This window comes from Trachypithecus francoisi, unplaced genomic scaffold (assembly GCF_009764315.1).
Source record: "Trachypithecus francoisi isolate TF-2019V2 unplaced genomic scaffold, Tfra_2.0 Lachesis_group13, whole genome shotgun sequence".
NCBI lineage: Eukaryota > Metazoa > Chordata > Mammalia > Primates > Cercopithecidae > Trachypithecus > Trachypithecus francoisi.
The window spans coordinates 40,758,129-40,784,953 of NW_022681458.1; the positions used below are offsets into that span (position 1 = coordinate 40,758,129).

The following is a 26,825-nucleotide window of genomic DNA, read 5'->3' on the forward strand; positions in this document are numbered from 1 at the left end:
AGCCTTGTAATTCTTTATAGGAATTAGGCAACATGAATGTAGTGATAACTCTCCTAGTCTCCCTGGACAGGGAAATAGTTCAAATCAAATAATTTAAAATAGGAATCTTATTTTAAGAGAAATACTGATTTGCCACTAATGCAACACTAAAGAAAAGAGTATTCTATGAAATACTACAAAGAGTATTCTGGAAAACACCAAGACAGTCTATGAAAAACTATGAGAGGTTAAATAAATTAGGGAAATCCTCTCCATTGTGCCCCACATGCCCATGCATAAACACACACACACACACACACACACAGTTTGACTTTAATAACAATAGTTAACATTTATTAAGTGCTTGCATTCCAAACGCTTTTACATGTAATTTATTTAATCTTCACAATAATTGTATAAAGAAAGTAAATTATCTCCATTTTACCCTGTAGGAAACCAAAGCACAGTGAAAAGTTACCCAAACTGTAATCCTGTCTGAATTAGATCTGTTTTAGCTTTGGAAAACACTTCTTGCCAGAAGAACATTCCTGAAGAGGTAAGGAAAACAGAGAGAGAACTGTGGAGCACAGAGGTGGATGTGGGTGTGCTGGAGAAGAGAATATGCAGGCATGAAAGGTAGACAGATCAGGGTTCTTTCACTCTGAGGTCAGCACTCTAACCTTTCCAATGGAAAGATCCTTAACCTCTCTAAGGGTTAAATGAAAATAACCCATATTTTGAAGGGTAATTGTGATAATAGGTAAAATGACCTGACATTTGTCCAACACTTTCCCTCTTTTTCTATCTCTCTGAGGTTTTCCCAGGCTCCAGAAAAAAATAAAAACACTTGTAATTGTTCCTTGATAAGGTTCTTAGTAGGGCCATAGGTTAGGCATTTCAGGGCCACATCTGAATGATCTGTTTTTGCATTAGTTGGCATTAGAAGTATAGACAGTGCCTGAGGGCAATAATGTGGTATATATCTAACACCTAGAAATAAATTTGTGCCAGGGAATTAAAATATAAAAAATTAATAAATGAACGTTGAGAAATGAAAAGTTTTCTTAAACAGATCCCAGGCCAAGACTTAACGGCTACCCAAGTGGAAGATCTTAACATCGCTTAAAGAGAAGGGAGAGCCACTCGGGCAGACACCTGGCCTCACGCAGGTCCAGTATGGTGGAAGAGAAGGGTCTTCTCTGACGCTGCCCATTAAGGCTATGCAATTGCTTTGTGTCCATGCTCACCAAGCAGCCTTCTCATTGTAATTTGGCTTCCTAGTGTGTTTTCCTATAGGGAAAGGATCTGTGACTCAGTGATGGCAAGATCCACTTTATAACTGTGTTTCTCTTCATAAATGAATATGGGGCTCATTCCAGTTTAAATGTCATGGTCTTTTGAGTTTGGTTAAAGTGAGTCAGGTAGTCCCTAGAGCCGAGTCATTGCCCAAATAAAATTCCCGAGACCACAAAACTGAGAATTGACTTTAGGATGTATTGACCCCAGCAAGGCACTGATCCTCTGTGAAGCGGCTCTGAGGGGTGAAGCCCCGTCCCTTGGGCAGAACTCCTCTGTGTCACAGCACACTTTCTTCAGACCCAATTAAGGTGATGGTGGGAGCCAAGAATGGGAAAAAGCTATGTGTGAAGGATAGAAACACACGGGTTTGTCTGTGGTTCTCTATGCTCTCAGATTTCCTCGCTTGCTGGGAGCTGATTCTGTATTTTATCCTGTATTTCAAGTTCTCTAAGTAATATCTTTAAGAATTTGGCAGTGCCGTTTTTTCCTGGAAACGAGCATCTCTCAGACAGCAAAGCCAGAGACTGGAATCTTTAAGGCTGGACTTCCTGGCTGGGGGGGTCACTGACTTGTGTGTGACTGTGGACGGCTCCTCAGCCTTCTGGGGCTGCAGCGCCCTCTGTCTACAAAGGAGGAGACATGACAGAAGACAGCTCTGCAGGGGCAAGTACAGAATTCACTTCCACCTGAGAATGTGACCCATCCAGAGTCGAAGTGCTTTGTTTCTGATCTGAGTGTTTTTGTCTTCCTGTTGTCCCAGCCTTTTTGACTACGAAGGGGAAAATCGGAGGGTGGGCTTTGATCACCACTTTCCTCAACTCCCAGAGAAAGAGAGCTTTCTTTGCACATGCGCTTCAGACAGTTGTAAGCAGAGAATGACCATTAGAACAAGCAAGCACAGTTTCAACACTGGGTCGGCATTAAGCAAGACTCACAGTGAGCAGACAAAACGAACAAAAGGACTTACCTCACTTTTCTTGCCAAGTGGGGAAGAGTCATTTTCTCCCCAATCCAAGCAGCATTTTCCCGTTCCTTTCTGTTGACAGCTATTTGACTCCTAAGAAGGTGAAATGCCTTAGATTAAAAACTTTTGAGTAGGTAAATGGGAATGTGCCCTGAAAGGTTGGCAATTTAAATGAGACTTCAGACTTTTTAAACCACTGTGGGTGGTTTCTGTTGGAACACCAATAATCACAAGGTCTTTCTTTTTTGCTGATTTTTAAGAATAATACATATAAAGGGCCAGGCGCGGTGGCTCACGCCTGTAATCACAGCACTTTGGGAGGCCAAGGCAGGCGGAGCACGAGGTCAGGAGATCAAGACCATCCTGGCTAACACAGTGAAACCCCGTCTCTACTAAAAATACAAGAAATTAGCCAGGCCTGGTGGCGGGCGCCTGTAGTCCCAGCTACTTGGGAGGCTGAGGCAGGAGAATGGTGTGAACCCGGGAGACGGAGCTTGCAGTGAGCCAAGATTGCACCACTGCACTCCAGCCTGGGCGACAGAGCGAGACTCTACCTCAAAAAAACAAAAGAATAATACATATAAAGTATATAAGATACATAATTTGATAGGTAATTTACAAAATATATAATATAAAATGATAATATAGAATATAGAGAAATGTAAAAGAAATAAACTATCATTACCCTATTCCACTGATAATGTTTTCACATTTGGGATTGTATTAGTGCATTTGTATAGTACATAGTATATGAACATTTTTGTTCATTACACGTACAGCTTTGTATACATATATGAATTTTTAGGTTAATTCCTAGTGGAAAATTAATTGATAGATGCTTTGCAGGGCAATAATAATTTATAAGAGGAAAAAAGAAAACCATTTTAGAAACCAGATCTCCCAGACATTTGGGATGTGGATGGTGCTGTCTGGGGATGAGTTGACAATTAGTTTTAAAGCAGGTTTCTATTTGCCCACTCTTTTGCTTCCCATTTCTTCCAAACTAACCTCTTGTATCTTCTTCCTTGAGTAAGTTCTCCTAAGTTCCTAGCATGATACTTTCTTCCAGACACTTCAGGTCTTTGTCTCTACTTAAATGTCTTGAGCTGCCATCTTTTCAATTTTATCCAAGAAGCAAAAACAGCTGGGCCAAGCAAGTAGCACTTCTCTTACTCAAAGCTCTGAGAGCTTCCACGGTGCACCGTGAACCAATCATGGAAAAAGCCAGTCATCTCTTGGCCCATTGGATATTAGCCTTGTGTATTCCCTCTGAGACTGGGTTGCTTTACCCGCTGAAGTCCTGTGAGACATGCTGGCTACCAGGTGGGGTGTCTGACCACATTTTTGCCTTTATCCCCAGAGTCAGTGTGCTTGGAAAGTGGATAATAACATCTGTATCCATAGGCAAAGATGCTTCCTTTGACTTTTTTCGTTTATATTTCACAAGTGCTTTTTCACTCTGCACCAGCCATTTGCTGGACTTACAAGCTATTTCATTTACTTCTCAGCGTGTTACCTTTGGCTCCCTCACGTAGCAGTAGACATCTGGGAAATGCATGCACAGGTGACCTGCCTGGTTCTAGGACATGGGACACACCTCCTGGTCTACTTCTGGGCCCACCTCTATGATTTGTGGAGCCTCAGCAAAGAGTGCAAACAAAGGCCCCCAGCCTGGTGCCTGCAGGCCTTCTCCTCTACCCTGGCTCTGTTCTGTGCTGTGAGGGGCCTGAGCACTGCAGCATGAACAGCCAAGCTCAGTCTACTCCCTCCACAAACAGCTGCTCCTTGGCCACCCTCTGACCTAGGGGTGCAGACACTGCTGTTGCCAGGCTGACTAGACAGACTCAGATAAGAGGCTTATGTGTGGTCTAACAGTGGGGTCAAGGCCATCCCTGGAGAATGATCTAGAACAGGGGTGAGGTTTCAGGTGGGCAAGTCATCTTGGTGCCATGAACTCCCGAAAATCGCTGGAGGAGGACCAGAGAGGGGCCCTGTAAAGTATGGGGTCCCCCTTTTTTGGGCCTAAGGGCTGTACTGCCCACATTCATCCTGTCCTCAGCAGAGAACCACCAGATGTGCCTGTCTGGTCTCCCTGTCAAACACTATTCACATGTCAATGACGTCCTCAATGATAGCAGTAACTATTTGTGGAACTCTTACTAAGTGCCAAGCAAGACTTATGTGATTTTCTCGAGAGCCCAGTGAAGAATCCCCATTTTGTAGAGGAAATTCCCTGTGCTCTTGTACTTGGAGTGAATTTTGGGCTCCACTCTACATATTCAGCTTCTTGTCTGCTCACAACTTCTCAACTGGTTGGATTCTGGAACTGACCTTGCCTCACCAAAGCAAGCTCCACCCCCTTGCATCCTCTGTCCCCTTGCGTTTGCCGATGCCCTCTGACTTGCCTGTCCAGATGCCTTGCTGAACTAGTTGCAGAAAATGTCTGGACAGCTGGTTGGATGACCTGGCTTCCCTCTGTGGTTTTGATTGGACAACATCAAAGGTGTTGCAACGTTCCCCCAGTCCTCAACAAAAAGCTAAAACTTTTTGAGTTGGTTGGAGCTAACTCACTAAGTCTCCCTGACAGTCTGTTGAGATGGTCTAAGAAATTTTAATTCCTCTGTCCCCGGCCTTGATCAGCTGTCATTGTCATTCTTGCTGCATAAGACATCCCCACAGTCACCTACTCACCATGCAGAAAGTCCTTCCACTCTCAAGTATTGGCCGATACCCAGTGCAGCGGCATAGATTACCTAATCAATCAGAGAAGAAGCATGGTTGTTAGTAGGCTTTGTATTTACTGGCTTCTTTTGAAAGTTAAATAGATCTAGCTTTTTTTTTTTTTTTTTAAGGGGTCTCACAACGTTGTCCAGGCTGTATTCAAACTCCTGGTCTCCTCCTACCTCAGCCTTCTGAGTAGCTTGGGCTACAGGCGTGCAGCACTGAGCATGGTTCCCAACATTTTAAAAAAGGGTATTTTAACATCTGCCAAGTGGTTTAATGCTTTATTCCTCTACTTGGAATATTATCCTGCCCGCTATCTCAATTCCAGTTTTATTCTTTGTCTTAAAGATGATAGCCTAGTTGGTGAGCTCACTTGCTTCATGTATTAATTTATTAAGTCGATGTAGAGCTATTGACAACTATATTTCAGATACTAGGTAAAATAGCGGGGATCCTCAAACAGAAAACCTAGGCAGTTTCTAAGGCCCTGATATACCATCATGACTTGGATGGTTTGTCAGTGATGCTCCTCGGTTGCTTTTAGATAATTACATCAGAATCTCCTACGGGCATTTTAAAAAAATGCAGATTCCTAACCCTGCTCCAGTTCTCCTGAATCAACCATTTAGGGGTGGGCCCAGGAATCTGCATTCCAGAGGTCTGCAGGTAATTCTACTGCATGAACTTTCCGTTCTATTGCTGTTTCATGTAATAACATTTGAGAGCCTCAGGTTTCCAAAGAGGAAGGCCAAGGGGGTGGGAGTGGAAGAGAAATTCTAGGTTCCCAGGTTCGAATGATCCTCCTGCCTCAGCTTCCTGAGTAACTGGGATTACACGCAAGCATCACCATGCCCGGTGTATTTTTGTTTCCCCGTGTTGGCCAGGCTGACGGGGTTTCACCATGTTGGCCAGGCTGGTCTTGAACTCCTGATCTCAGGTGATCTGCCCGCCTTGGCCTCCCAAAGTGCTGGAATTACAGGCATGAGCCACTGTGTCCGGCCCATTTCTGCTATTTTAAGCCCAGCAGTTTGTGGTACTGAGTTAGGGCAGCCCTGAGAAACTAATACAGGCCCTTAACAAAGGAAGTCAAATAAGTCACTGGATAGAAAATGGGGTGTTAAGTGGGTGGTGTGGAGTGTGCACACTGTGCTAATTCTGTGCAGGCCGTTCCAAGCACATGCTCTGATAAGCAGGGAGCAGCTTGGCATTCTCTGTACGTGGGTGCTATAGCTACTTTAGAACCAACTGAAGCAGAGGCCTGAGAGGGGTTAGGATGACATTGGGGGTAGTGTGGAGCAGTTTCTGGATCTATCCAGAAACACACTTGCCACTTGGCCCCTGGTTGGGGGGGTGGGGGTGGGGTGGGTTTTCTCTGTTTAGACCTACCCCCCAAGGCTTCCATGAGCTGCTCCTCCGACGGCTGTGGGTGGTTTCCTGAGCAGTGTGTACATGGACATCACCATTCCAAGGGTGCAGAATCCACACTGGGTGCCGTGGCTCTTGGCGATACGCTCCTGGAAAGACACATGAATGGTTTCAGCTGTGCCTTCTTGCTGCCAACAACTCTTACCACACTGCACAGCCTGCAGTTCCCTGGCAATGGTAGAACCCACTCCCTGAGCAAAGGTACCCTTCCCTTTGGTCAGACTCTGCCTGGGTTCCTTTCCCTAGGCTGCTCCTGGAGGAAGTGGCTCAGAAGCAACGTCCTCTGATAATCATTTTCCAAGGTCAAGGGCTCAAATCCTTCTAATTGGGAATTAGTAGCATGCATCCTCCACTATCAGAGCGCAAAGAATCCTCTGGAAATCAATAAGTATAAACTGAGTGTGTGGGAGTTTCAAAAATAGTTTTCTTGACTACCTCCGCATCTTGCACAACTTATTTCTATGAGGCTACCTCTTTCTGATTAACTTGGAGACTGTTGAACTCACTTTGCTTTCTTCCTTAAATTCTTCTGTATTGGCACAAAGGGAGCTCTCCTTTCAAAGGTCTGAGATTTTGGTCCACGTCCTGGGTCGCTGCCATTTAAAGTGTCATCCATGGACTAGCACTATTGACTCCACCTGGGCTCTTACAGGAAATGAGGAACCTGAGGCTCCTGCTTCAAATCTCTTTACTCAGAATCTGCATCTTTAACAAGCTCCTGGGTGAGTCTTAGGCACATTAAAGTTTGTATCTAAATCTGGAAGCCCTGCTCTAGATCGCAGAATGTAATGTAATCCTAGGATTTGGGTTTATCAACCTTGCTGTGAGCATCCTCTCTGCCCTCCTACTAGACTCTGGTACATTCTGCTGGATCATTTGTCTTTGCTCATCTCCTTGGAGTTCATTCTCCAAGGAGATCATGTAGTTAAACCCAGAGGCCCTCTGGGCTCCCCCTGTCTAGAAAGACTCAGTGTTGGTTAATCTGGTCCTATGACCCCCAAGCTTCTGTAACAATGTCAGAGGAATCATTGTGCTCTCTGTCAACATATGTCACATTGCTCTTAAATCCAGCCTCTTTGTTCCAGCTTCAGGTTAAGATTCAGAGAAACAATTGTTGCCATATTCTGGTGAAGTTTTAGATTCCTCTTACCCCGATTCTGATTTTACTCCTAAGATCTCTGTACCACAGGGAATAATCCTAAATTTTATTCGGTTATCCTCAGAGACATTTTATTCTATGTGTAATATTCTTTGTATGATACCTATTCCAGACCATTAATCAATACTTCAATAATTCCGCTTCTCATTCAAGCAGAAAAAGTGAAAAAAAAAGATGATTAATCAAATGTGGATGGAGTTTTCAGTTTTCTTTTAAATCACTTAACAAATGTTATTACCCTGGTCAATAGGCATCCAAAGCTTCTGCTTATCTGATCACAACCTAGAAGCCTCAGGCAGTACAGCCAACACAGCATTTGGCAAAAAGATAAAGTGAAGAAGTGAGAAAATTAGGATGTGTTCTTACCTGTACAGGGTGAAGCCTGGTTTTGATGCTCCCAACACCTTCCACGGTGGTGACAGCAGCTCCATACAGAGAGCAGATGGGCATCAGGCATGCAGTGACAGAGAAGTGTCTTTGTACAAGAAACACAAGGAAAGTCAAGGGGAGTAACACAGTCCTGCCTCATGGGGAAGCCTGGCACCAGGAAGAACAGTGGAAAACTTCCAAAGCCCATCATGGAGTTGAGGGGATGGGGAACTGGAGAGGAAGAATTTACAGTCCTCTCTGCTGACTCTGTGCTGTCTGTAGGAATAGGGGTCCTTAAGGTGAATCTAGGCATTCTGAACTTCAGAAACACTTTCCAAGCCCAGAACAGACCCACCCGGGAGTAAGGGAATGAACTTGTGTCACTAGGAGTGTGGTTGGACTTCAATAGTATTCACTGGGGCATTGACTTCATAACAAGCAAAAGGTTTTATCCATATAGACACATTTGGGATTTTTTTTGCTTCCTAATTTAAAACTCTCTGGATAAGGTCATTCAACAGTGTAGGATAACCTGTGTTCTGAAGCCATCTCTTGATTTGTTGGGCCAATGGACTTGGGAGAACCCCAACTTCTAGAATCTGGTCCTTAAGAGATGAAATCTTGGCCCAGGTCCTTGCTTTGTAGGGCTGGTCCAGCCCAACTGTAGAAAGGGCATTAGCTGCTGGTGGTGGTGGCTCATGCCTGTAATCCCAACACTTTGGGAAGCGGAGCAGGCAGATTGCTTGAGATCAGGAGTTCGAGACCAGCCTGGGCAATATGGTGAAACCCTATGTCTACCAAAAATACCAAAAAATTAGCTGGATGTGGTGGCAGACACCTGTGGTCCCAGCTACTGGGAGGCTCAGGTGGGAGGATCACTTGACCCTGGGAGGCAGGGGTTAGAGTGGGCCAAGATAGCAACACTACACTTCAGCCTGGATGACAGAGTGAGACTCCACCTCAAAAAAAGGGAAAGAAAAAGCATTAGCTTCAGAGCCAGAAAGTGTGGAGTTCCAGTCCTTGTTCTATAGATTACTAGTTGTATGACTTTGAACAAGTCACTTCATCTCTTTGAGTCTCAGTTTCTTCATCCATAAAATCAATAGCTGACCTACATTGGGGTTTCTTAACCTGGGGTGCATAGATGGGCCTTGGGGGATCTCCCTGAAATGGTGTGTAAAATATAGTTAGTTTATGTGTTACCTGAGTAGACGGCTCACCACTTTTATTGGATTATTCAGAGCTGTCTAAGATCCGTACACAGCAAGAATCTAAGAACCTTTCTTAAAGTTGTGAACTAAGAACACGAGCAAGACACAAAGTGCTGTCCTGGCTTCTGGGCTGGGATACCTTATCTTCCTGGACACGGGGTCATGCTTGGACACCATCACGGTGCAGGCGCCGCAGCCTCCTCTTCCGCAGGCGTACTTGGTTCCTGTGAGGCGTACTGGAAGGGGCGCAGTCAAGGAAAAGATGCCAAGGAGAGCATTTGCTTTCAGTATAGCTGCTCCCTAGGGGGTCACTTCTGAGGAAGGTCTTTTGGCGGGGTGGGTGCAGGTCTGAGAAGCCATTCACTTCCTTCAGGTCTTAGTTTGACACTTGGCATATTAACCTCTCCCTGCCTGTTTTCTCACAAAGAGGGAGAAGCATATTGCCATGCAGGGATGGCTATCTCCCCATTTTCCAAGAGAAGCTGAAAAATCTTGATTTTAAAAAATATGAAATTTTCCAATTTCTAAACATCAACAACCAATTAAAAACCTTGGACTTTTAAACAAAACTTGTCTAGAAGCTGATTTCATCAATTAGTAATTTCTGTCATTTGTTTATTTTTTGTTCTTAGAGAACTGAGAGATCCATATTTTAATTTGCCAATTAAAATATGTTTGCTATGAAGAGGATCTATATTCCAGAATATGAAATGGCAGGGAAAAGCTAGGGTAAGAAGACACATGTAGGGAAAGGAAATCTTTCCCTGTGATACAGGTTCTCACTGAATCTGGAGAATCTGGTTTCGAAAAAGGGCAGGGCAAATGCAACACAAGCCTCTATTACATAACAAGCCTGGTGGGGCTCTGGAAAGCCTGTAAGGGAATTATTAGTGCTGAAACAAAGAGCTTTGCTTCTATTTCACTGTACTATTGATACAGGAAACTCCGGGGAAACTTCATCCTCTCAAAAACAGCCTGATTAACCTCATAGCCTTAAAACCACGGCCAAAAGCAAATAGACAGCAAGAGCCAAGGGGGCTGACTGTTTAAATGGAGAGATTTGATTCAGCCTCATAATTCTCAGCTGGCCTAAGTGTTAAGGCAAACACAGACACAGCCAGGACTTTGACAAAAGGGTCCAGTTCTTTCGTAGGAAGGTCAGCAGAGTCCCTTCTGGGTCCACATTCCTCTCCATCACCTGCGTTGGGAACGGAAGAGAGATGATTATGGGACTTGTATCTGTGACCCCTTTAGGGATTAGGGTATAATAGGCCTGATTTCGTCTGCACCTGTTTTTTTGGTGCTGTGAGGGCACATGACGTTCACACACGTTCACAGGACAGAAGACTCACAGGGCAAGTGTGGCAACATATATGAGTGAGCCGGGAACACTGCTGTGTAAAGATGCCTCTGGGAGGGTGTTATTCATATTTGCTCCACTATCTGTTTTTGTGGAATCTTCCAATTCGGTCTTGAAATATTTCAAATCTGGGAGGGACTTGGATTGTGTGCATGTGTGTGTGTGTGTGCATGTGTGTGCGTTTATGCATGTGTGTGCCTGTGTGTATGTGTGTGTGCATTATGTGTTTGTGTGTGTGTGTGCATGTATGCAATGAAGGGTCCTGTAGGGAGGCAAGCTGGGTAGGCAGAGATTCTGGCCCCTATGAGATCCCTCTGGCTGGGAATGCATTTGCCGCAGCAGGAGTCTGAAGAGTGGTAGGAAGGAAGAGGAAATGGAGAATTGCTGCTGTCCTGGGGAGGCCCTTGAGCCTGCCACTCCCTCAATAGCAGTGGAGCCAGTAGTGAGACTTGATGTCCCAGCTCAGGACCCAGGTGGCCCTGGTGGACACTAACATCCCCAACTCCTTGAAAAGTGGAGGTTTGGCCTGGCACAGTGACTCATGCCTGTAATCCCAGCACTTTGGGAGGCTGAGGCAGGTGGATTACTTGAGGCTAGGAGTTCAAGATCAGCCTAACCAACATGGCAAAACCTTGTCTTACTAAAAATACAAAAAAAAAAAAAAAGGGGGGGTGCTGGGCATGGTGGTGCATGTCTATAATCCCAGCGACTTGGGAGACTGAGGCATGAAAATTGCTTGAACCCAGGAGATGGAGGTTGCAGTGAGCAGCCGAGATTGCACCACTGCACTCTAGCCTGGGAGACAGAGCAAGATTCTGTCTCAAAAAAAAAAAAAAAAAAAAAAGGGGAGGTTTTAGGGGTGTCCTGTGAACACATCTAGTCATTCTGTTGCATTGGAGGAAAGGAAGATACAGTGAACTATCCATGTTAGGGTCTTCCTTTCTCCCCAGAAGGAAGACATAAAGTTTTGTAGATCTCAAAGAATTAAAAAAACAAGGAAGATGCATCCAAGCTGGGATGTTAAAATTCAGCTGCTTTCTGGATCTTCAGGGGATCCAAATCAATGGAAGAAGAGGCTGTTCTCTGCCAGCCCCTACCCCCACTGCTAATCCTTTAAGCACATGGATTGAGAGTGTGGTTGGATGAGTTTTTTTTATTTTTATTTTTATTTTTTAGATGAAGTCTTGCTCTTGTCTCTCAGGCTGGAGTGCAATGGCGTGATCTTGGCTCACTACAACCTCTGTCTCCCGGGTTCAAGCCATTCTCCTGCCTCAGCCTCCTGAGTAGCTGGGATTACAGGTGCCTGCCACTGTGCCCGGCTGATTTTTGTATTTTCAGTAGAGACGGGGTTTCACCGCGTTGGCCAGACTGGTCTTGAACTCTTGACCTCAGGTGATCTGCCCGCCTCAGCCTCCCAAAGTGTTGGGATTACAGGCATGAGCCACCGCGCCCTGCCGGATATTTCTGTTGTGTGACTGACTCCCACCCCTACCACACCCTCCTTGCATTTCTTCTAACCCCTGACTTATTCCCTGCTCTGACTGCAGCTACTTCACTCTGGGCTCATGGCACAGAGGTGATGTGGAGTGGAAAGTAGAGGAAGGAGCCTCCTCTGGCTTTTGAGTCTCCAAAACCTAGGCCAGTGGGTCAGGCAAGTAAGGACTCAGACCCTCAAATGACAGTTTTGGAAGAACATATGGCGGTTGCTGGTTACGGAGTCTGCATACAGGAGTGTGGGTCAGAAGGGCATCGATAAGAACTTTAAGGCTCCTTTCTTGAACTAAGCTCTGGGGTTGGGGGTAGACAATGACCAAGTCCTGGGGCTGAGGGTCCTTGGGGGAGAAGTGACAAGACCCCAGAAAAGCCCTGTGCCTTGGGAGCTGCAGAATGGTTCATTTGAGAGACAGACAGGGACTCAGGAAGCGAAGGACCTGCAGAGGGCACTAGGGTTAACTAGGGGCCTGTGTGGGTGGATGGTGAGGACTGGAGGGAGGATGCTGGGACAACTGGCAATGGAGAGTCCCTGCCCTTGTTATACAGGCACCAAAATGGAGCTTAGCTACAACCCAGGGAAAGCAGGGGACTCCAATCGACTGTGAGGACATTTTAGCCAATTCTGTACGATGAGGACTCAACAGAAAAATTAAGCTGATAAACAAACAAAAAAAAGGTCCTATTTCTTGTCCTCCTAATTTTGAGGATCAAGACGTGTCACCAGATAAAGTGTGTCCGTGAATCAGCCTGGCACCAGGCGCTTTCCAAGGGGGGCTCCTAAACAAGGAAAGGGACAGCTTTCTTTTCATCTTTACGATAGTCCTAGAAGTGGATTTCAAAGATGAGGACGCCAACACTCAGGGAGGGGAAGTGGCGTGCACAACGTTATACAGTAAATAGCGAAGCCAGATTCATCCGACACCAAGGCTTTACGGAGTCCTCCCCACGTTTCCAGGAGCTGAGCTCTGGCTGAGTGGGAAACAGGTCACATTAGGATGGCTTTCTAGTCCCTGGCTTCTTGCCCCTGACTGCAGGGGCTCAGCCCAAATGGGCCACAAGAGCTGCCCTCCAGCTCGTGGTTTCCTGCTGCCCCTGCACACCATGGTAGGAGTGCCCATCCCTTACCTTCCTCCCGTTCACGAAGAAAACCAGCTCGTCTGATCGTGACGCGCAAGGCATTGCACCTGTAAACAGGTTCTGCTTTACAAGACACGGTGGGAATGCAGTGTGCCCCAGCCACAGAATTGAGTGGTAAGGATTTGTGTAGAAGCAGGTGGCCTGGAGCCTCAGGAGCACAAGAGGTGGAGACTTCCTTGTTTCACAGCTTAAGGCTAGGGCCCCTGTCTAGTCCAGCCTCTTAACTTGAGCCTCACTCTGCCTCCCGCCAATCCTGACTTTGAAGCTGACTCAGTACACAGCCCACACCTCTTCTTGCTCTTTCTGAAGTTTGAGGGCATCGGCGTGAAAACCGTAAGCAACAATCTAAGCTTAAGCCTGCTCTGCACACTGCCTCAGCCCTGGAAACAGACCCTGGATGGATTTCACTTTTTTCTAAGACAAAAGTGGGCTTTCTGTCTTTCCCCAGCTTTTTTTTCTTCTAATTTTAGCTGCCGAAATGTCTCCTCATAGGAGATCGTATGATCAAATCCAGTCTGTGCCATAGCTGAAGTGGAGTTGTGGGGTGCCTTCCTACTTCCTCCCCACCCACAGAATTGTTCCACTGCAACGCAGTGATGTAGTTAAGGCAACCACTGTACAGATAAGTAAACTGAGGCCCAGAGAAGTTAGATTGCTAGCTCGGAGTCACTCAGAGTAAATGGCAAAGCAGGAATTAAAACTGAGATATTTGGCTTGTAACACCTGTAAGATGTATAGACAGAATCCTTGATTTTTAAAAAGAGAAAACCCAGCCAGGTGTGGTGTGGCTCACACTTGTAATCCCAGCACTTTGGGAGGATTACTTGTTCCAAGGGGCTTGACACCACCCTCGGCGACATGGCAAAACCGTGTCTCTACTAAAAAATACAAAAATTAGCCAGGTGTGGTGGCACATGCCTGTAGTCCCAACCACTTGGGAGGCTGAGGCAGGAGGATGACTCGAGCTTGGGAGGTTGAGGCTGCAGTGAGCTGTGAACATGCCACTGTACTTCAGCCTGGGTGAAAGAGCGAGACCCTGTCTCAAAAAAAAAAAAAAAAAAAAAAAATCCTGTTTGTTCTTTATGAACATCTCCAATTAGCTATCTGTAGATAAAATCAAGCTGTTCTTATTCTTTCAGCTGAAGTAATGCCTAGCACTTGGCCTCATGTATGGGTGAAGCAAGTAGCTGCTTATGTGCCTGGCTTCAGGAGAGCTGGCAAGACCACTGTGTTCCCCAACACTTCCTTGACCAGTTCTTGGAGCCCTGGCACCATCATTAGAGTCAATTCTTGGTCTTCAGATGAGCATTCACTGTGTGGCAGTGTATCTGTCAGGCCAGTATGGCAAACACCTGGCATCCTCTTGCTCTGGCTAATTGAGGAAGGTCCTGTCATTCCCCGGTCCCGATGTGGCTTCAGAATCCTTCCTAGAGCTACTCCTCAACGAATGGAGTTGGCAGCTTCCAAATTTCTTGACAATTCTAATGCCTGGGTTCTCAGGCATTCCAGTTTTCATGCACACGTGGAGACGAGTGTTTACACACTTGCCTGAGTGTTGGTTTGAGTATGTATATGGGTGTTTTACATGTATTAAACAGTTGTCAAATACATCTGCAGCAGTCCTGTGAGAGAAGTTAGAGATCGTGCTGTGAATTAGGAAGGACCTTCAGGTCACACTTTGATCATGTCGCTCCTGGTGCTATCAGGACTTTTTGATCATGTTACTTCAGTTCAAAACCCCTGAATAGCTCTCTGCTTGGAACATAGGTTTAAACTCTTTAGCCCAGTGTGCCAAGCCTTCCACAACCTGTCCCTGTCTCTGGCCTCTGACTCCCTTGCTCTTAAAAAAAAAAAATCTCAGCTAGGCGCGGTGACTCATGCCTGTAATTCCAGCACTTTGGGAGGCTGAGATGGGCGGATCACCTGAGGTTGGGAGTTTAAGACCAGCCTGACCAACATGGAGAAACCCTGTCTCTACTAAAAACACAAAAATTAGTCGGGTGTGGTGGCGCATGCCTGTAATCCCAGCTACTCGGGAGGCTGAGGCAGGAGAATCGCTTGAACCCAGGAGGCGGAGGTTGTGGTGAAACGAGATCGCAGCACTGCACTCCAGCCTGGGAAAAAATAGTGGAATCTCTGTCTCAAAAAAAAAAAAAAAAAAAAAAATCTCCTGCTCTAGTCAAATTACTCTTCTCATGTCCTTCTTCTACTTAAACCTGGCGTTTCTCAACTTACGACCCTCCAAGGGCCTCCCAGTGCACCGAGTAAACCCACACACCTTGCCACAAAGGCCTCATGGGACCAAGTGCCACCCCTCTCTGTGAGTGTACCTTCAGTCACACTGGCCTTTTCTCTGCTTCTCCAATATGCTAACTTCTTTCACATCTCAGGCCTTGGGCCACGTTGGCTGGTGTCTTCTTGTTATTTGGGTCGAGCTCTTCCCTGATCGTGTAGTCTGAAGTAGCACTCCCATCACTATTTTCTTTTTCTTTCTTTTTTGAAACAGGATCTTGCTCTGTTGCTCTGGCTGGAGTGCAGTGGTGCAATCATGGCTCATTGCTACCTCAATGTCCCAGGCTCAAGTGATCCTTCTGCCCCCCTTCTGATCCTCCCAACTCATCGTCCCAAGTTGCTGGGACAACAGGCACGCACCACCACGCCTGGTTAATCTTTTATTTTTTGTAGAGATGGGGCCGTCCCTCTATTTTCTACCACCCTGTTTCATTTTCTCCATAGCAATCATTACTACCTGACATGGACACTTGATATCTTTTTATTCGCTTTCTCCACTAGAATATGAGTTCCATGAGGGCACAGATGTTACTTTCAGTTCGCCCCTATATCCCAGGGCCTAGAAAGATGCCTACCAGAGAGTAGTTTGTTGAATGACTGGAGAAACTTCTCCCACGTCTGCAATGATGAGGACCCTGTCCCTGCCCCATGGTGATTTCGCTCCCTTCCTTTTTAGCTACCATCAGAAAGCAGCTCCAAACCTCCCTCCTTGCCTTTCTCTGGAATCCCCAAGCACCTGCAGATTCAACCCATTGCTTCTTTACTTTTCATTTATTAAACTAGGAACCAAGAAACCTGTCTCGAATGTGCCACTGATTAGTTGATTATCTTTGCAGTGTTTGTGTGTCATGTTCCCAACTAGGCAATTAGCTCCTGGAGTTCCCTGGTTGTATCCCCTGCCATGTGCAGCATAAACGGCAACTCATTCATGGAAGGGGCTTGACTGATTACCCAAAGTAATTTAAATGAAGGAGGCATTAACGTTTTATTCATTCATTCTTCATTCATTCAACCAGTAGTAATTCAACCTCTGCTCTGCTTTGCACCCGGCACTATGCTAAATGGTAGCATATGGTGGAAAACAAGAGCTACACGTTTCCATCCTCTGAGACCCTTAAGGTTTTTTTTTTTTTTTTTTTTTTTTTTTAGACAGAGTTTTGCTCTTGTTGCCCAGGCTGGAGTGCAATGGCATGATCTTGACTCACAGCAACCTCCGCCTCCTGGGTTCAAGCGATTCTCCTGCCTCAGCCTCCCGAGTAGCTGGGATTACAGGCATGCGCCACCATGCCTGGCTAATTTTTGTATTTTTAGTAGAGACGGGGTTTCTCCATGTTGGTCAGGCTGGTCTCAAACACCCAACCTCAGGTGATCCACCTACCTCGGCCTCCCAAAGTGCTGGGATTACAGGCATTAGCCACCGTGCCTGGCCGGCCCTTAAGTTTTAGTAAGACAGTAACATGCAATTAAAGATTTATGCTTGTGACACACATAGATAAATCAACTGTTTCTTCAGGGACAAGGCTCAGAAAAGGCCTCCCTAAGGAAGGGAAATTTAGGCCTGAAAGATGAGTAGAGTCGATTCTGTGAGGATCAGGGATGAAGGGGAGGCAGGCTAGGGGAGAAGGGAGTGTGCAGAGACACAGGCTTCTTATGGTTGCCTCCATTTAAAGGAGAACAACACAGGGACTGGGTTGTAAGGGTCCACAATCTGTTCCCCCTCTGACTGTTCCCTTTAAAAGAGGGCAACTGCTAAACCAAAAAAGCACACGGTTCGCATTGACAGGAGCACGTGCCAGTAATTACTCTGGAAGCATGAATTACGGTGCCTCAAAATATTTATCAGAATAAATCAGTCAATGTCCACATAAAATTCAAGCATGTCAAGTAGAACAGTTTTAGAGCACTAAAACTGGATTATGGCATTAGATTTGGAAGATATAAAAGTAGTTTGGATTAGGGAACATAATACTTCAGTTGCTGGGAAACTGAAAACTGACCGTGAATGGCTTTAGAGAAGGGTTTTTTAAACTCCTTAGAGCCAGGAAAATCTTTGTTTGAATCACATTTTGTGAAGTGTAAACAAATTAAACAAAAAGTTTATTGCCCTAGCTGAGAGGCCTGGGGTAAAGGCCTGAAGTCGTCTGGCTTTCTTTCCTTCGAGAAACTCCCAGAACTCTCAGGAGCTCAGTTTGAAAACCACCCACTTCACAGTGAATGTAAGATTGCCCACAGCAAGGGATCGTGGATGCAGTCTCTGCCAAGTTTTTCTGACCTTCAGTTCTTATTCAGGACAATGGAAAAAAGCAACCATTACATTTTTTTTGTTTGTTTGTTTCTTCTTTTCTTTTTCTTCTTTTTTTTTTTTTGAGACAGAGTCTCACTCTGTCATCCAGGCTGGTGTGCAGTGGCTTGATCTTGGCTCACTGCAACGTCCACCTCCTGGGTTCAAGCGATTCTCGTGCCTCAGCCTTCTAAGTAGCTGGGATTACAAGCATGCACCACCACACCCGGTTAATTTTAGTATTTTTGGTAGAGATGGGATTTCACCATGTTGGCCAGGCTGGTCTCAAACTCCTGGCCTCAAGCGATTGGCCTGCCTCGACCTCCCAAAGTGCTGGGATTACAGGCGTGAGCCACCACACCTGGCCTTTTCTTCTTTAATGAAAAGGGAAGACTAAATTTGTTCACTTTTAAATGGATTTTTTTTCCGGTAGGTGAGAGACATTTCACCTATATTGACCCAGGTGCTTGTATGTTTGTTATAAAAAAGATCTTATGATTTACATCAGAGAATCCCTGGCACCTGGTGAAAGAATTAATATTGGAAATGACACTGCCCTCTCCCAAAAGTCAAACAAACTTTATTTCTGGAAAAACAAAACAAAACAAAAAACCCTGTAACACATCCTCTTGCTGATGTAAATGGAAAAGTACCAGCCGCTGCTGTGTAGTCTCTGGGCCACTGCCTTCTGTCGTGAGCTCTCAAAACCCAAAGATGAACACACAGGTAATAGAAGGACCGTGGGGGCTTTACAGGACCGTGAGAGCTTGGGCTGATCATTAACTATCTGTGTTCCAGATCTTTTGTTTTCAGCTTTTTTGACTTTAAGTCTCCTTCCCTTTGCCCCCCAGCTTCCATCTTCCTGCCTCTGCTGAGCCAGGGTCAGCTGGACCTAGGGAAAGCTGAGTGCCAGCAAGGCCTCGGGCTCTGTAGGAGAGGGGTTCTTTCCTCCGCAGGCTGGAAGTGGGGGTGCTTAGAGACCATCACCGCCAAAGCTGTAAATCGGGAGAAGAGCTTTGTCGTGGGGGTGGGGCGGGGCACATGGAGAGAAAGCCGTTAGTGTGAATAGGAGGTCAAGACTGCCAGATGGGCGGGCCGAACCCTTCCTGTCCCAGTCTCAGCAAGGATTCCTATGGGGAGCAGGAGGGCTGTGAGGCTGAGGAGATTCAACCACTTGCCTCAACAGGGCCCTGGCAGCCTTCCTGCTTCTACCCTGCCAGGAGAGTGAATGAGGGTTATTTCTATAACCTGTGGCCAGTGCCGCTTAGGGTACCCTATTAACTAAGCTGGAGCCCATTGAGCTGATGAATAAAAAAATTTAAGGTAGCCTGTTGTGGGTTGAACTTTGTTTCCAGTGTGATCTTACTTGGATGGGTCTTTGTAAGTGTAATCAAGTTAAGATGAGGTGATACTGGATTAGGGTAGACCTTAAATCTGATGACTGGTGTCCTTATAAGGAGAGGGAGGTTTGGAGACACACGTGGAGGAGATGAGCCTGTGAAGACGCAGGCAGGGGTTGGAGTGATGCGTCCATAAGGCAACCGACACCAAGGATGGCTGGTAACTACTGCGCTCTAGGAGAAGGTGAGGAAGTATCTTTTCTAGAGAGTCTAGAAGAGCATGACCCCACTGATGCTTTATTTTGGCCTCTTAGTCCCCAGAACTGTGACATAACAACTTTCTGTTGTTTTAAGCCAGCCAGTGTGTGGTATGTTGCGAGGGCAGGCCTGAGGCCCAAGAGCCTCAGAGAAGATTATTCAAAATAGAATAATCTTCACCCCTAGCAAAAGAGAGCTGTTGGAGGGGACAACTGTCAATTTGAATATTAACAAGAACATTAGACTGCATCCCCCAAAAAGACTTTCTGAAGAAAACATAAACCAGCTAATAAACAGTCCGGCAGATGACGATGCTCATGATTGAAACCCAAATTAGTGACCTGGAAGACAAAGTGCAGTGAATATATCTCAGCACAGGGCAAAGACATACAGCAGTAGAACCATGAAGAGCAGGGTAAGAGGTCTCTAAATGCAAGAGACCTCATGAATAAAGAGGATAGCTGAAGTAGAAAGAGGGATCGATAAAGGAGAAATAATTATTAAACACGAACCATTTTCTCTGAGCTGAAGAGCAATCTGAATCTACAGATTAGAATGCTTCTCAAGTTCATGGCTGGACTGAAGAGAAAGGACAGCCACCTGGTATCACCTGATACCATATTTAAACTCCAAGGATAATAGACTCTTACAAGGTACTAGGTTGAAAGATCAGGCTTTCTGTGACGGAGAATCACTTGGCATGGAGCGCTCATCTGCCACAGTGGACACTAGAGGGCAGTAGACTAGCACCTGCTGGTTGCGGAGAGGCAACAAGGGCATTGGAGACCCAGTAAGTGGAGCAAACTTCTCACCCAGGGGAAGACCACCCCATCTCAGGAAAAAAATCAAACAAAACCCGGCTCAGGTAAGAAGGTGAAGGGGAGAGAAAGTCTAAATGGATAAGGGTAGGCTATTTGGAAATGTGTCATATAAATGCTAAAAAGAGTCATATGGCGAGGGAAATTCAATTAACAGTCTAGAATGAACACACACACAACTGCAGCAACTTAAGGCTTGGGGACAGCTGTGGGGAGGAGGAAAAGTAAAAGTTCCCAAAGTATTAGCTTACTGGGGGAAAGGGCAGAAATACGGGACAGATGGAGCAGGAGGCCAGGAAAGAGTAACTTTTTGCAGGAGAACTATTTGCTATCTTCTTTTTAAATAGAGGTGGAGAAATACGTGTCTGTCAGAGCAGGTAAATGGAAGTGAACAACTTATTGTTCAGTTGAACTTCCAAAGTAACAAGAGAAGAAATGGAATTGCTCATAGTTTGAGTACACCAGCAAAGAAACAAAAAGGAAAAAATGGAAACCACAGTGTAAAACATATAATATACCTTATATGCAACTTAAATGATATACAATAGGTATAAAATAAATATAATGGGTGTGAAGTAAATAATTAAAATTGTTAACCATCATGAGAAATCTAAATGAAATGAATCCTACCACTTAAAAATAATGACTAGCAGATTTAATGATAAGAAATCCTCAAATCTAGGTATCCTGTATACTATTTATAAGAAAATCACTTAAAGTGATAAAAGGAGGATAAAAATATAGACTGGTCAAAGAGATAACACGCTAATGTAAACAATCAGACAACTTGTTATGGAAGAAAATGCAAAAGATTAAAAATGTCATTGAACAACGAACCAGAAACAAATGAACTTATAGATGAATTTCATGTAATCATTAAGATAATGGCAATATTATTTAAACGCTCCCTAGCATACATAAATGGAAATTCTCCCTAATTTGTTTTATACACCTAGTAAAATTTAAATACCATAACCCAACACAGATAGCAAAAAAGTTGCAGAAGAACCTTGTTTATGAATATAGATAGAAAAATTCTAAGTAAAATAAAATCCATCTAAGTGAATAAAATCCATCAGTGTATCAAGGGATAATATACCAAGTAAGGATTATTTCTGGGACATAAGGGTGGTTCATCAGAAATGTATCAACTAACTTAGTCCATTACATCAAAAAAAGGTGGAAAACTGTGTTAAATTAAATCAATAGATGCTATTAAGTTACTTGATAAATTCAGCAGCCATTCCTAAGAAAAACTCTAAAGAAAAGAAAACAGAAAGAAACTAATGTAACAAGGCTGTTTACAAAAACCAATAACCAGTATTATTGTTAAAGGTAAAGTTAAAAAAATTCAATTAAAATCAGAAATTAGATATGGATTCTCTTTCTTGCCATTGTTGTATAACATTGCCTTGGAGGTTGTAATGTAATAGATGTAGTAAAGTAATAAAAATGAAATAACTGGTAAACATTGATATAAACACTGACAGAGAAGAAAACCTGAACTGGTGATTGGATATAATATAAATATTAAAAAATTAATAGCCTTTGCTACTATATAAATAAGCACTTAAGAATGGAAGTAGAAAAAAATTCCATTCACGGCCGGGCGCGGTGGCTCAAGCCTGTAATCCCAGCCCTTTGGGAGGCCGAGATGGGTGGATCACGAGGTCAGGAGATCGAGACCATTCTGGCTAACACGGTGAAACCCCGTCTCTACTAAAAAACACAAAAAGCTAGCCGGGCGAGGTGGCGGGCGCCTGTAGTCCCAGCTACTCCGGAGGCTGAGGCAGGAGAATGGCGTGAACCTGGGAGGCGGAGCTTGCAGTGAGCTGAGATCCGGCCACTGCACTCCAGCCTGGGTGACAGAGCAAGACTCCATCTCAAAAAAAAAAAAAAAAAAAAAAAAATTCCATTCACAGTAGCTCCCAAATGTAGAATACATAAGAATAAAATTAACCTCCTCCCTCCAAAAGTATAGGATCTACTTATGAAACAAAATCTACACAAATGGAAAGACATATAGTGTTCTTAGATGCAAAGTTAATAAAAAAGTAAGTTCAATTAAAATTAATATATACATTTAATTTATATATTACATTTTATAAATGTAAATATAAATATATTTATAATTTGAATTAGAATTCCACCTAAGTTTTTAGGGGAAATTGGACAAAATGACTATTTTTTTGGTATGAAACCAAATAGCTAACAAGAACGTGAAAAAATAAGGGCAGTGGCTGGGCGCGGTGGCTCACGCCTGTAATCCCAGCACTTTGGGAGGCCAGGGAGGGTGGATCACGAGGTCAGGAGATTGAGACCATCCTGGATAACAGGGTGAAACCCTGTCTCTACTAAAAATACGAAAAATTAGCCGGGCGTGGCAGCACACACCTGTAGTCTCAGCTAATTGAGAGGCTGAGGCAGGGAAATTGCTTGAACCTGGCAGGTGGAGGTTGCAGTGAGCTGAGATCGCGCCACTGCACTCCAGCCTGGGTAACAGAGCAGCAAGATTCTGTCTCAAAAAAAAAAAAAAAGAACATGCCATGCAGTACATATTAATACAGTATTAGTATAAGGATAGACAACTAGATAATTGGAACTAATGAAAGACTCTACAAATGAATCCCTATATATAGATATAAATTTAGTAAATGACAAAGAGGAAGTGTCTCATAGTATATTCCCTAGCAGGTGAATGAAGTGACTGACTTGGTGACCAGAGTTCTTTGACTATAAGTTTTGGGAAATATTAATATTAAATAGCTATTAACACTATTAACACTACAATTAACACGTAGGCATTCCTATGACGTTTTGGGATAAACTCATGTTTTCTCATACTGTTGCTTACAGATAGATTCAGCTTCTGTCAACTCAGGGCTCAGGGCTTTAGAACTCTGCAGAAAGTCATCTTCTTGAATATATCTACATGATCATTTATTTATGTGCAGCAAGTCAATTTTTTTGACTAGTGTCAATTCCAGATAATGAAACTTGGGTAAGAGATTTTTTTTGGAGGTTTCATTTGTAATTAATAGCAGCATCTGCACACAGTATGCTGATAAATGAATTTAATCATATGTGTTTCAGTAAGTAAAAAAAAAAACCCTGAAAATATAACATGGAATTTCTGAGGCAAGTGCTGACTTAAAATATAGAAATGTTACATATATGTAAATTGTGTATTTTTTTGAATGTAAAATTATTCTTTTCTATAAAGGTAATCCATCCAATGTATAGCTAAATGTGACTGTTACTTATACTTCTGTAAGATCTGCATATTAATAAACTCACAAATCAGAAAGAATAACTCTGATAGATCTGTGTGGTAAGCCAGGAAGTCAGCCATCCAGATCCCCAATGAGGAAGGACTGGTGCCCACTTTTGAGAGGAGTCAGCACACGACCTCAGCTGCCAGATCCTTCAGGGGCTGCCTCATGGCAGACAGCGGCTTCCTGAACGTCACACCCTTCCCAGGGCAGTGCCATCCCCTGATGGCACATTTCAGCCTAGGTAGGGTAACTCTGTGGGGCAGTGTTTGCTCCCAGAAGTCCTTGCCGGGTTGTTGATGCCTCTCAGGCTGCACTGCAGTTCAGTTTCTGCCTTTGCCCAGCTCTGCTTCTTCAACCTTCCTCTCCCAGGTGTTGATCCCTAAGAAATATCCTACTCTGCAAATTCTGTCTCAGCCTCTGTGCTCTGAGAGTGTGAAAAATATGGCCAGTTTATAACACTGAAAGTATCAAGTGCAGAGAAATTATTTTTCCTTAAAAGAAACAACATATTTGGTCTACCATTGATGGACATTTAGGTTGATTCTATGTCTTTGCTATTGCACATAGTGCTGCAATGAACATATGTGTACATACAAATGTGGTACATATACACAATGGAATTCTATACAGCCATAAAAAAGAACTAGGTCATGTTCTTTGCAGAAACGTTGAGGGAGTTGGAGGCCATTATCCTCAGCAAACTAAGGAAGAATAACTACCAGGAAGAATAACTTTGATAGATCTGTGTGGTGGGCCAGGAAGTGATCCACTGATCTGTGTGATCCACTTCCACTCAGGTCCTCCATGAGGAAGGACTTGTACCCTGCCAGGGAGTGGGGTCAGCACATATCCTCAGCTGCCAGTTCCTTCAGGGGCTGCCTCAGGGCAGACAGCCTCTTCCTCAAGTTCACACCTTTCCCAGGGCAGTCTCACTGGGGCATATTTCAGAAAGGCTGAGATAGAGTTTGGGGAGTAGGATGTTTCTTAGGGATCAACACCTGGGAGAGGAAGGTGGAAGAAGTAGAGCTGGTTAAAGGCAGAAATTGAACTGCAGCGTGGCCCCGAGAGGAACAGAAAACCAATACAGCATGTTCTCACTTATACATGGGAGCTAGACGATGAGAACACACGGACATAGAGGAGAACAACACACACTGGGGCTACTAGAGGGTGGAGTATGGGAGGAAGGAGAGGATCGAAAAAATAACTAATGGCTACTAGGCTTGGTACCTGATACAACAAACCTCCATGATACAAGTTTACCTGTATAACTAACCTGCACATGTACCCTGAACTTAAATATTAAAAAAAAAAGAGAAGCAACATAGACCTCTAAGACCCTGTCCCAGACGTTTTTGAACTTTTCCAAAACCTGAGCGCATGTGAGTGTCGGCAGTTTCAAGATGCTGAAGGGAAATCAACTCCATCCCTACTACTATTCACTCAGCTTTGTTTTCCCAGTTTCTGCAAGGTGATGCAAAACAGCTCCGTCATAAACTTTTGGCTCAAAAGAATTACGATATCTTTGACCCCACAGGCCCTTTAACCTGAAAGCAGAAGCACAGCAAGTGTGGTAACTGCTACACATCATTTGTCTTCTGATAAACTTTTATTAAATCCACAATGAAGCATCAGTAATGATGACTAGTAACAGGCATTCGCAGTTTTGCCCAGAGTTAATGATCGAGGGCTTTTATCATTAAAAGGGTGCTTGATCATTTACAGAATCTATTGGTTAAAAAGATGGCATCTTATACTTTTAGCCCAACTCTCACTGTAATAACATTTTAGAATTGGACACACAATGATAGATATTTGTCTAAATTAGTGATATGAATTAAGTGTGTAATAGAACAGACACTCTAAATTGTCAATCTAATTTTTAAAGGCATTAGGATATTAGCCCTATGTTTGAAAACTGCTATTCTTTAACATGTACTATTTTTATGAATACGTTCCCATCCTAATTCTACAAGTTAATAAAATGCTGCTGAAATGATCAGACTGATTTTGTAAAAATGCAATTCTGTGATATCAGAGGCCTTGCCCTTACAGTCTATGAAGTATAACACTTTTATAATAATTTATGTTTGTGGTCAATGTGCCTTCCTAGTTTACTGTTAGAAAAATATACCAGTGGCCCGAGTTTTGCTGTTCTGTCTGGCACAGTGAATGCTTATGGGTTAGGTTCTGGGCAATCTAGATTATTGAATGAATTCAAACACTTAAAGACTGACTCTGTCTCTCTCTGTCTCTCTCCTCTCAGAATAAGAGACATCGAAAAAAATAGAATAAGAGACATGGCCTGGTGAGCCTTTTTCTTTGGAAAGAAGTCTTTCCTTTCTACCACCCGACTTCTCTTCTAACCTGGTCTGACACACATCTAAACTTATCCTTCTGTCACAAAATTACTGTTCATAGATGCAGAGCTTTAATATCTAGCACACAGATCCCTGACAAGTGTTTATTTATTGTGTTTTTGACACAAAAGTTTCTTTTCTTACTGTGTTTCCAAACCTCACATGGGACTGAACACCATCTCTGGTATAAGACTGCATTTCTGCAGGAAAATGCCATGTAAAATAGCTAAGAAACAACCAAAAAAGAACCCTGAGGATTTTGTGCCCCTTTGATGGCAAAAGGAAGATAGTGCTGATTTCATCTTTTGGACACTAAGCCAAAACAAGGGACTCAAAAGTGATTTGAGATCATTGTTTTGATGTACTCAGCATAAACAATGATTCCCTGGCCTCCCGGGTGAGGAAGAAGTTGTACCATGGATGTGGCTCATGGCAGATGAGGACCAGTTGGAGGTTTTGGATGGTTACTTCCCAAAGCCTCTTCTAAATGGACCATGTGGGAGTGGCAGGAACCCGAAGACTGTGGTGAGTTCACAGTGCTGGAGATAGCTCTTCCCCACTCCCAAGAGCTGACGGCAAACTTTCAACTTCACATTCTGAGACCTCACATCAGTGGCTTAGAATTGGCCAAGGTAGGGGAATTGACACCATGGAAATGGTCAAACACCATAAACCAGGGATTTGTCCATTACTAGCACACCGTTGGCTTTGGGGGAATCCAATCCTCAGAGTTTTGCGGGTGGACAATTTGACCGAACTTTGGGTAGATTTCTAAAGAACAAAGCATGAATAGTCTCTCTTAAGTTGTTCCAGATTAATAAAAACTCTATCATGCTGATGTAGATTTTCAGAATAATGCAAACTAAAATGAGAATTTTTGAGTTTTTGGTTCTAAGCTTCATTATACCTTTTGGTGAAAATTTGCATCCTGAAATATAATCATGTAGTGATCTAAACCACAGAGAAAACCTGAAAGATGCTAAAATTATCATTGACAGTTGGGAGCCAACCTGTATTTTGTTCTGATTTGAGACTCTTAAGGTCAATCATGTATTCTTTCATTTTCTAGAAAACATAGGC

General features: G+C 44.0%; 1 protein-coding gene across 1 annotated transcript in view; it reads right to left on the reverse strand.

Moving 5' to 3' along the window:
• The window catches only part of LOC117095234 (aldehyde oxidase 2-like), an 82,101-nt gene extending 68,938 nt beyond the window's left edge, over positions 1-13,163 (reverse strand). The window contains 8 exon segments of the mRNA XM_033232021.1: positions 2,246-2,335; positions 4,934-4,995; positions 6,353-6,398; positions 6,400-6,480; positions 7,917-8,025; positions 9,270-9,366; positions 10,238-10,328; positions 13,110-13,163. Of these exon segments, the coding sequence (XP_033087912.1) occupies positions 2,246-2,335; positions 4,934-4,995; positions 6,353-6,398; positions 6,400-6,480; positions 7,917-8,025; positions 9,270-9,366; positions 10,238-10,328; positions 13,110-13,163 (630 nt within the window).
• Between the last annotated feature and the right edge of the window lie 13,662 nt (positions 13,164-26,825).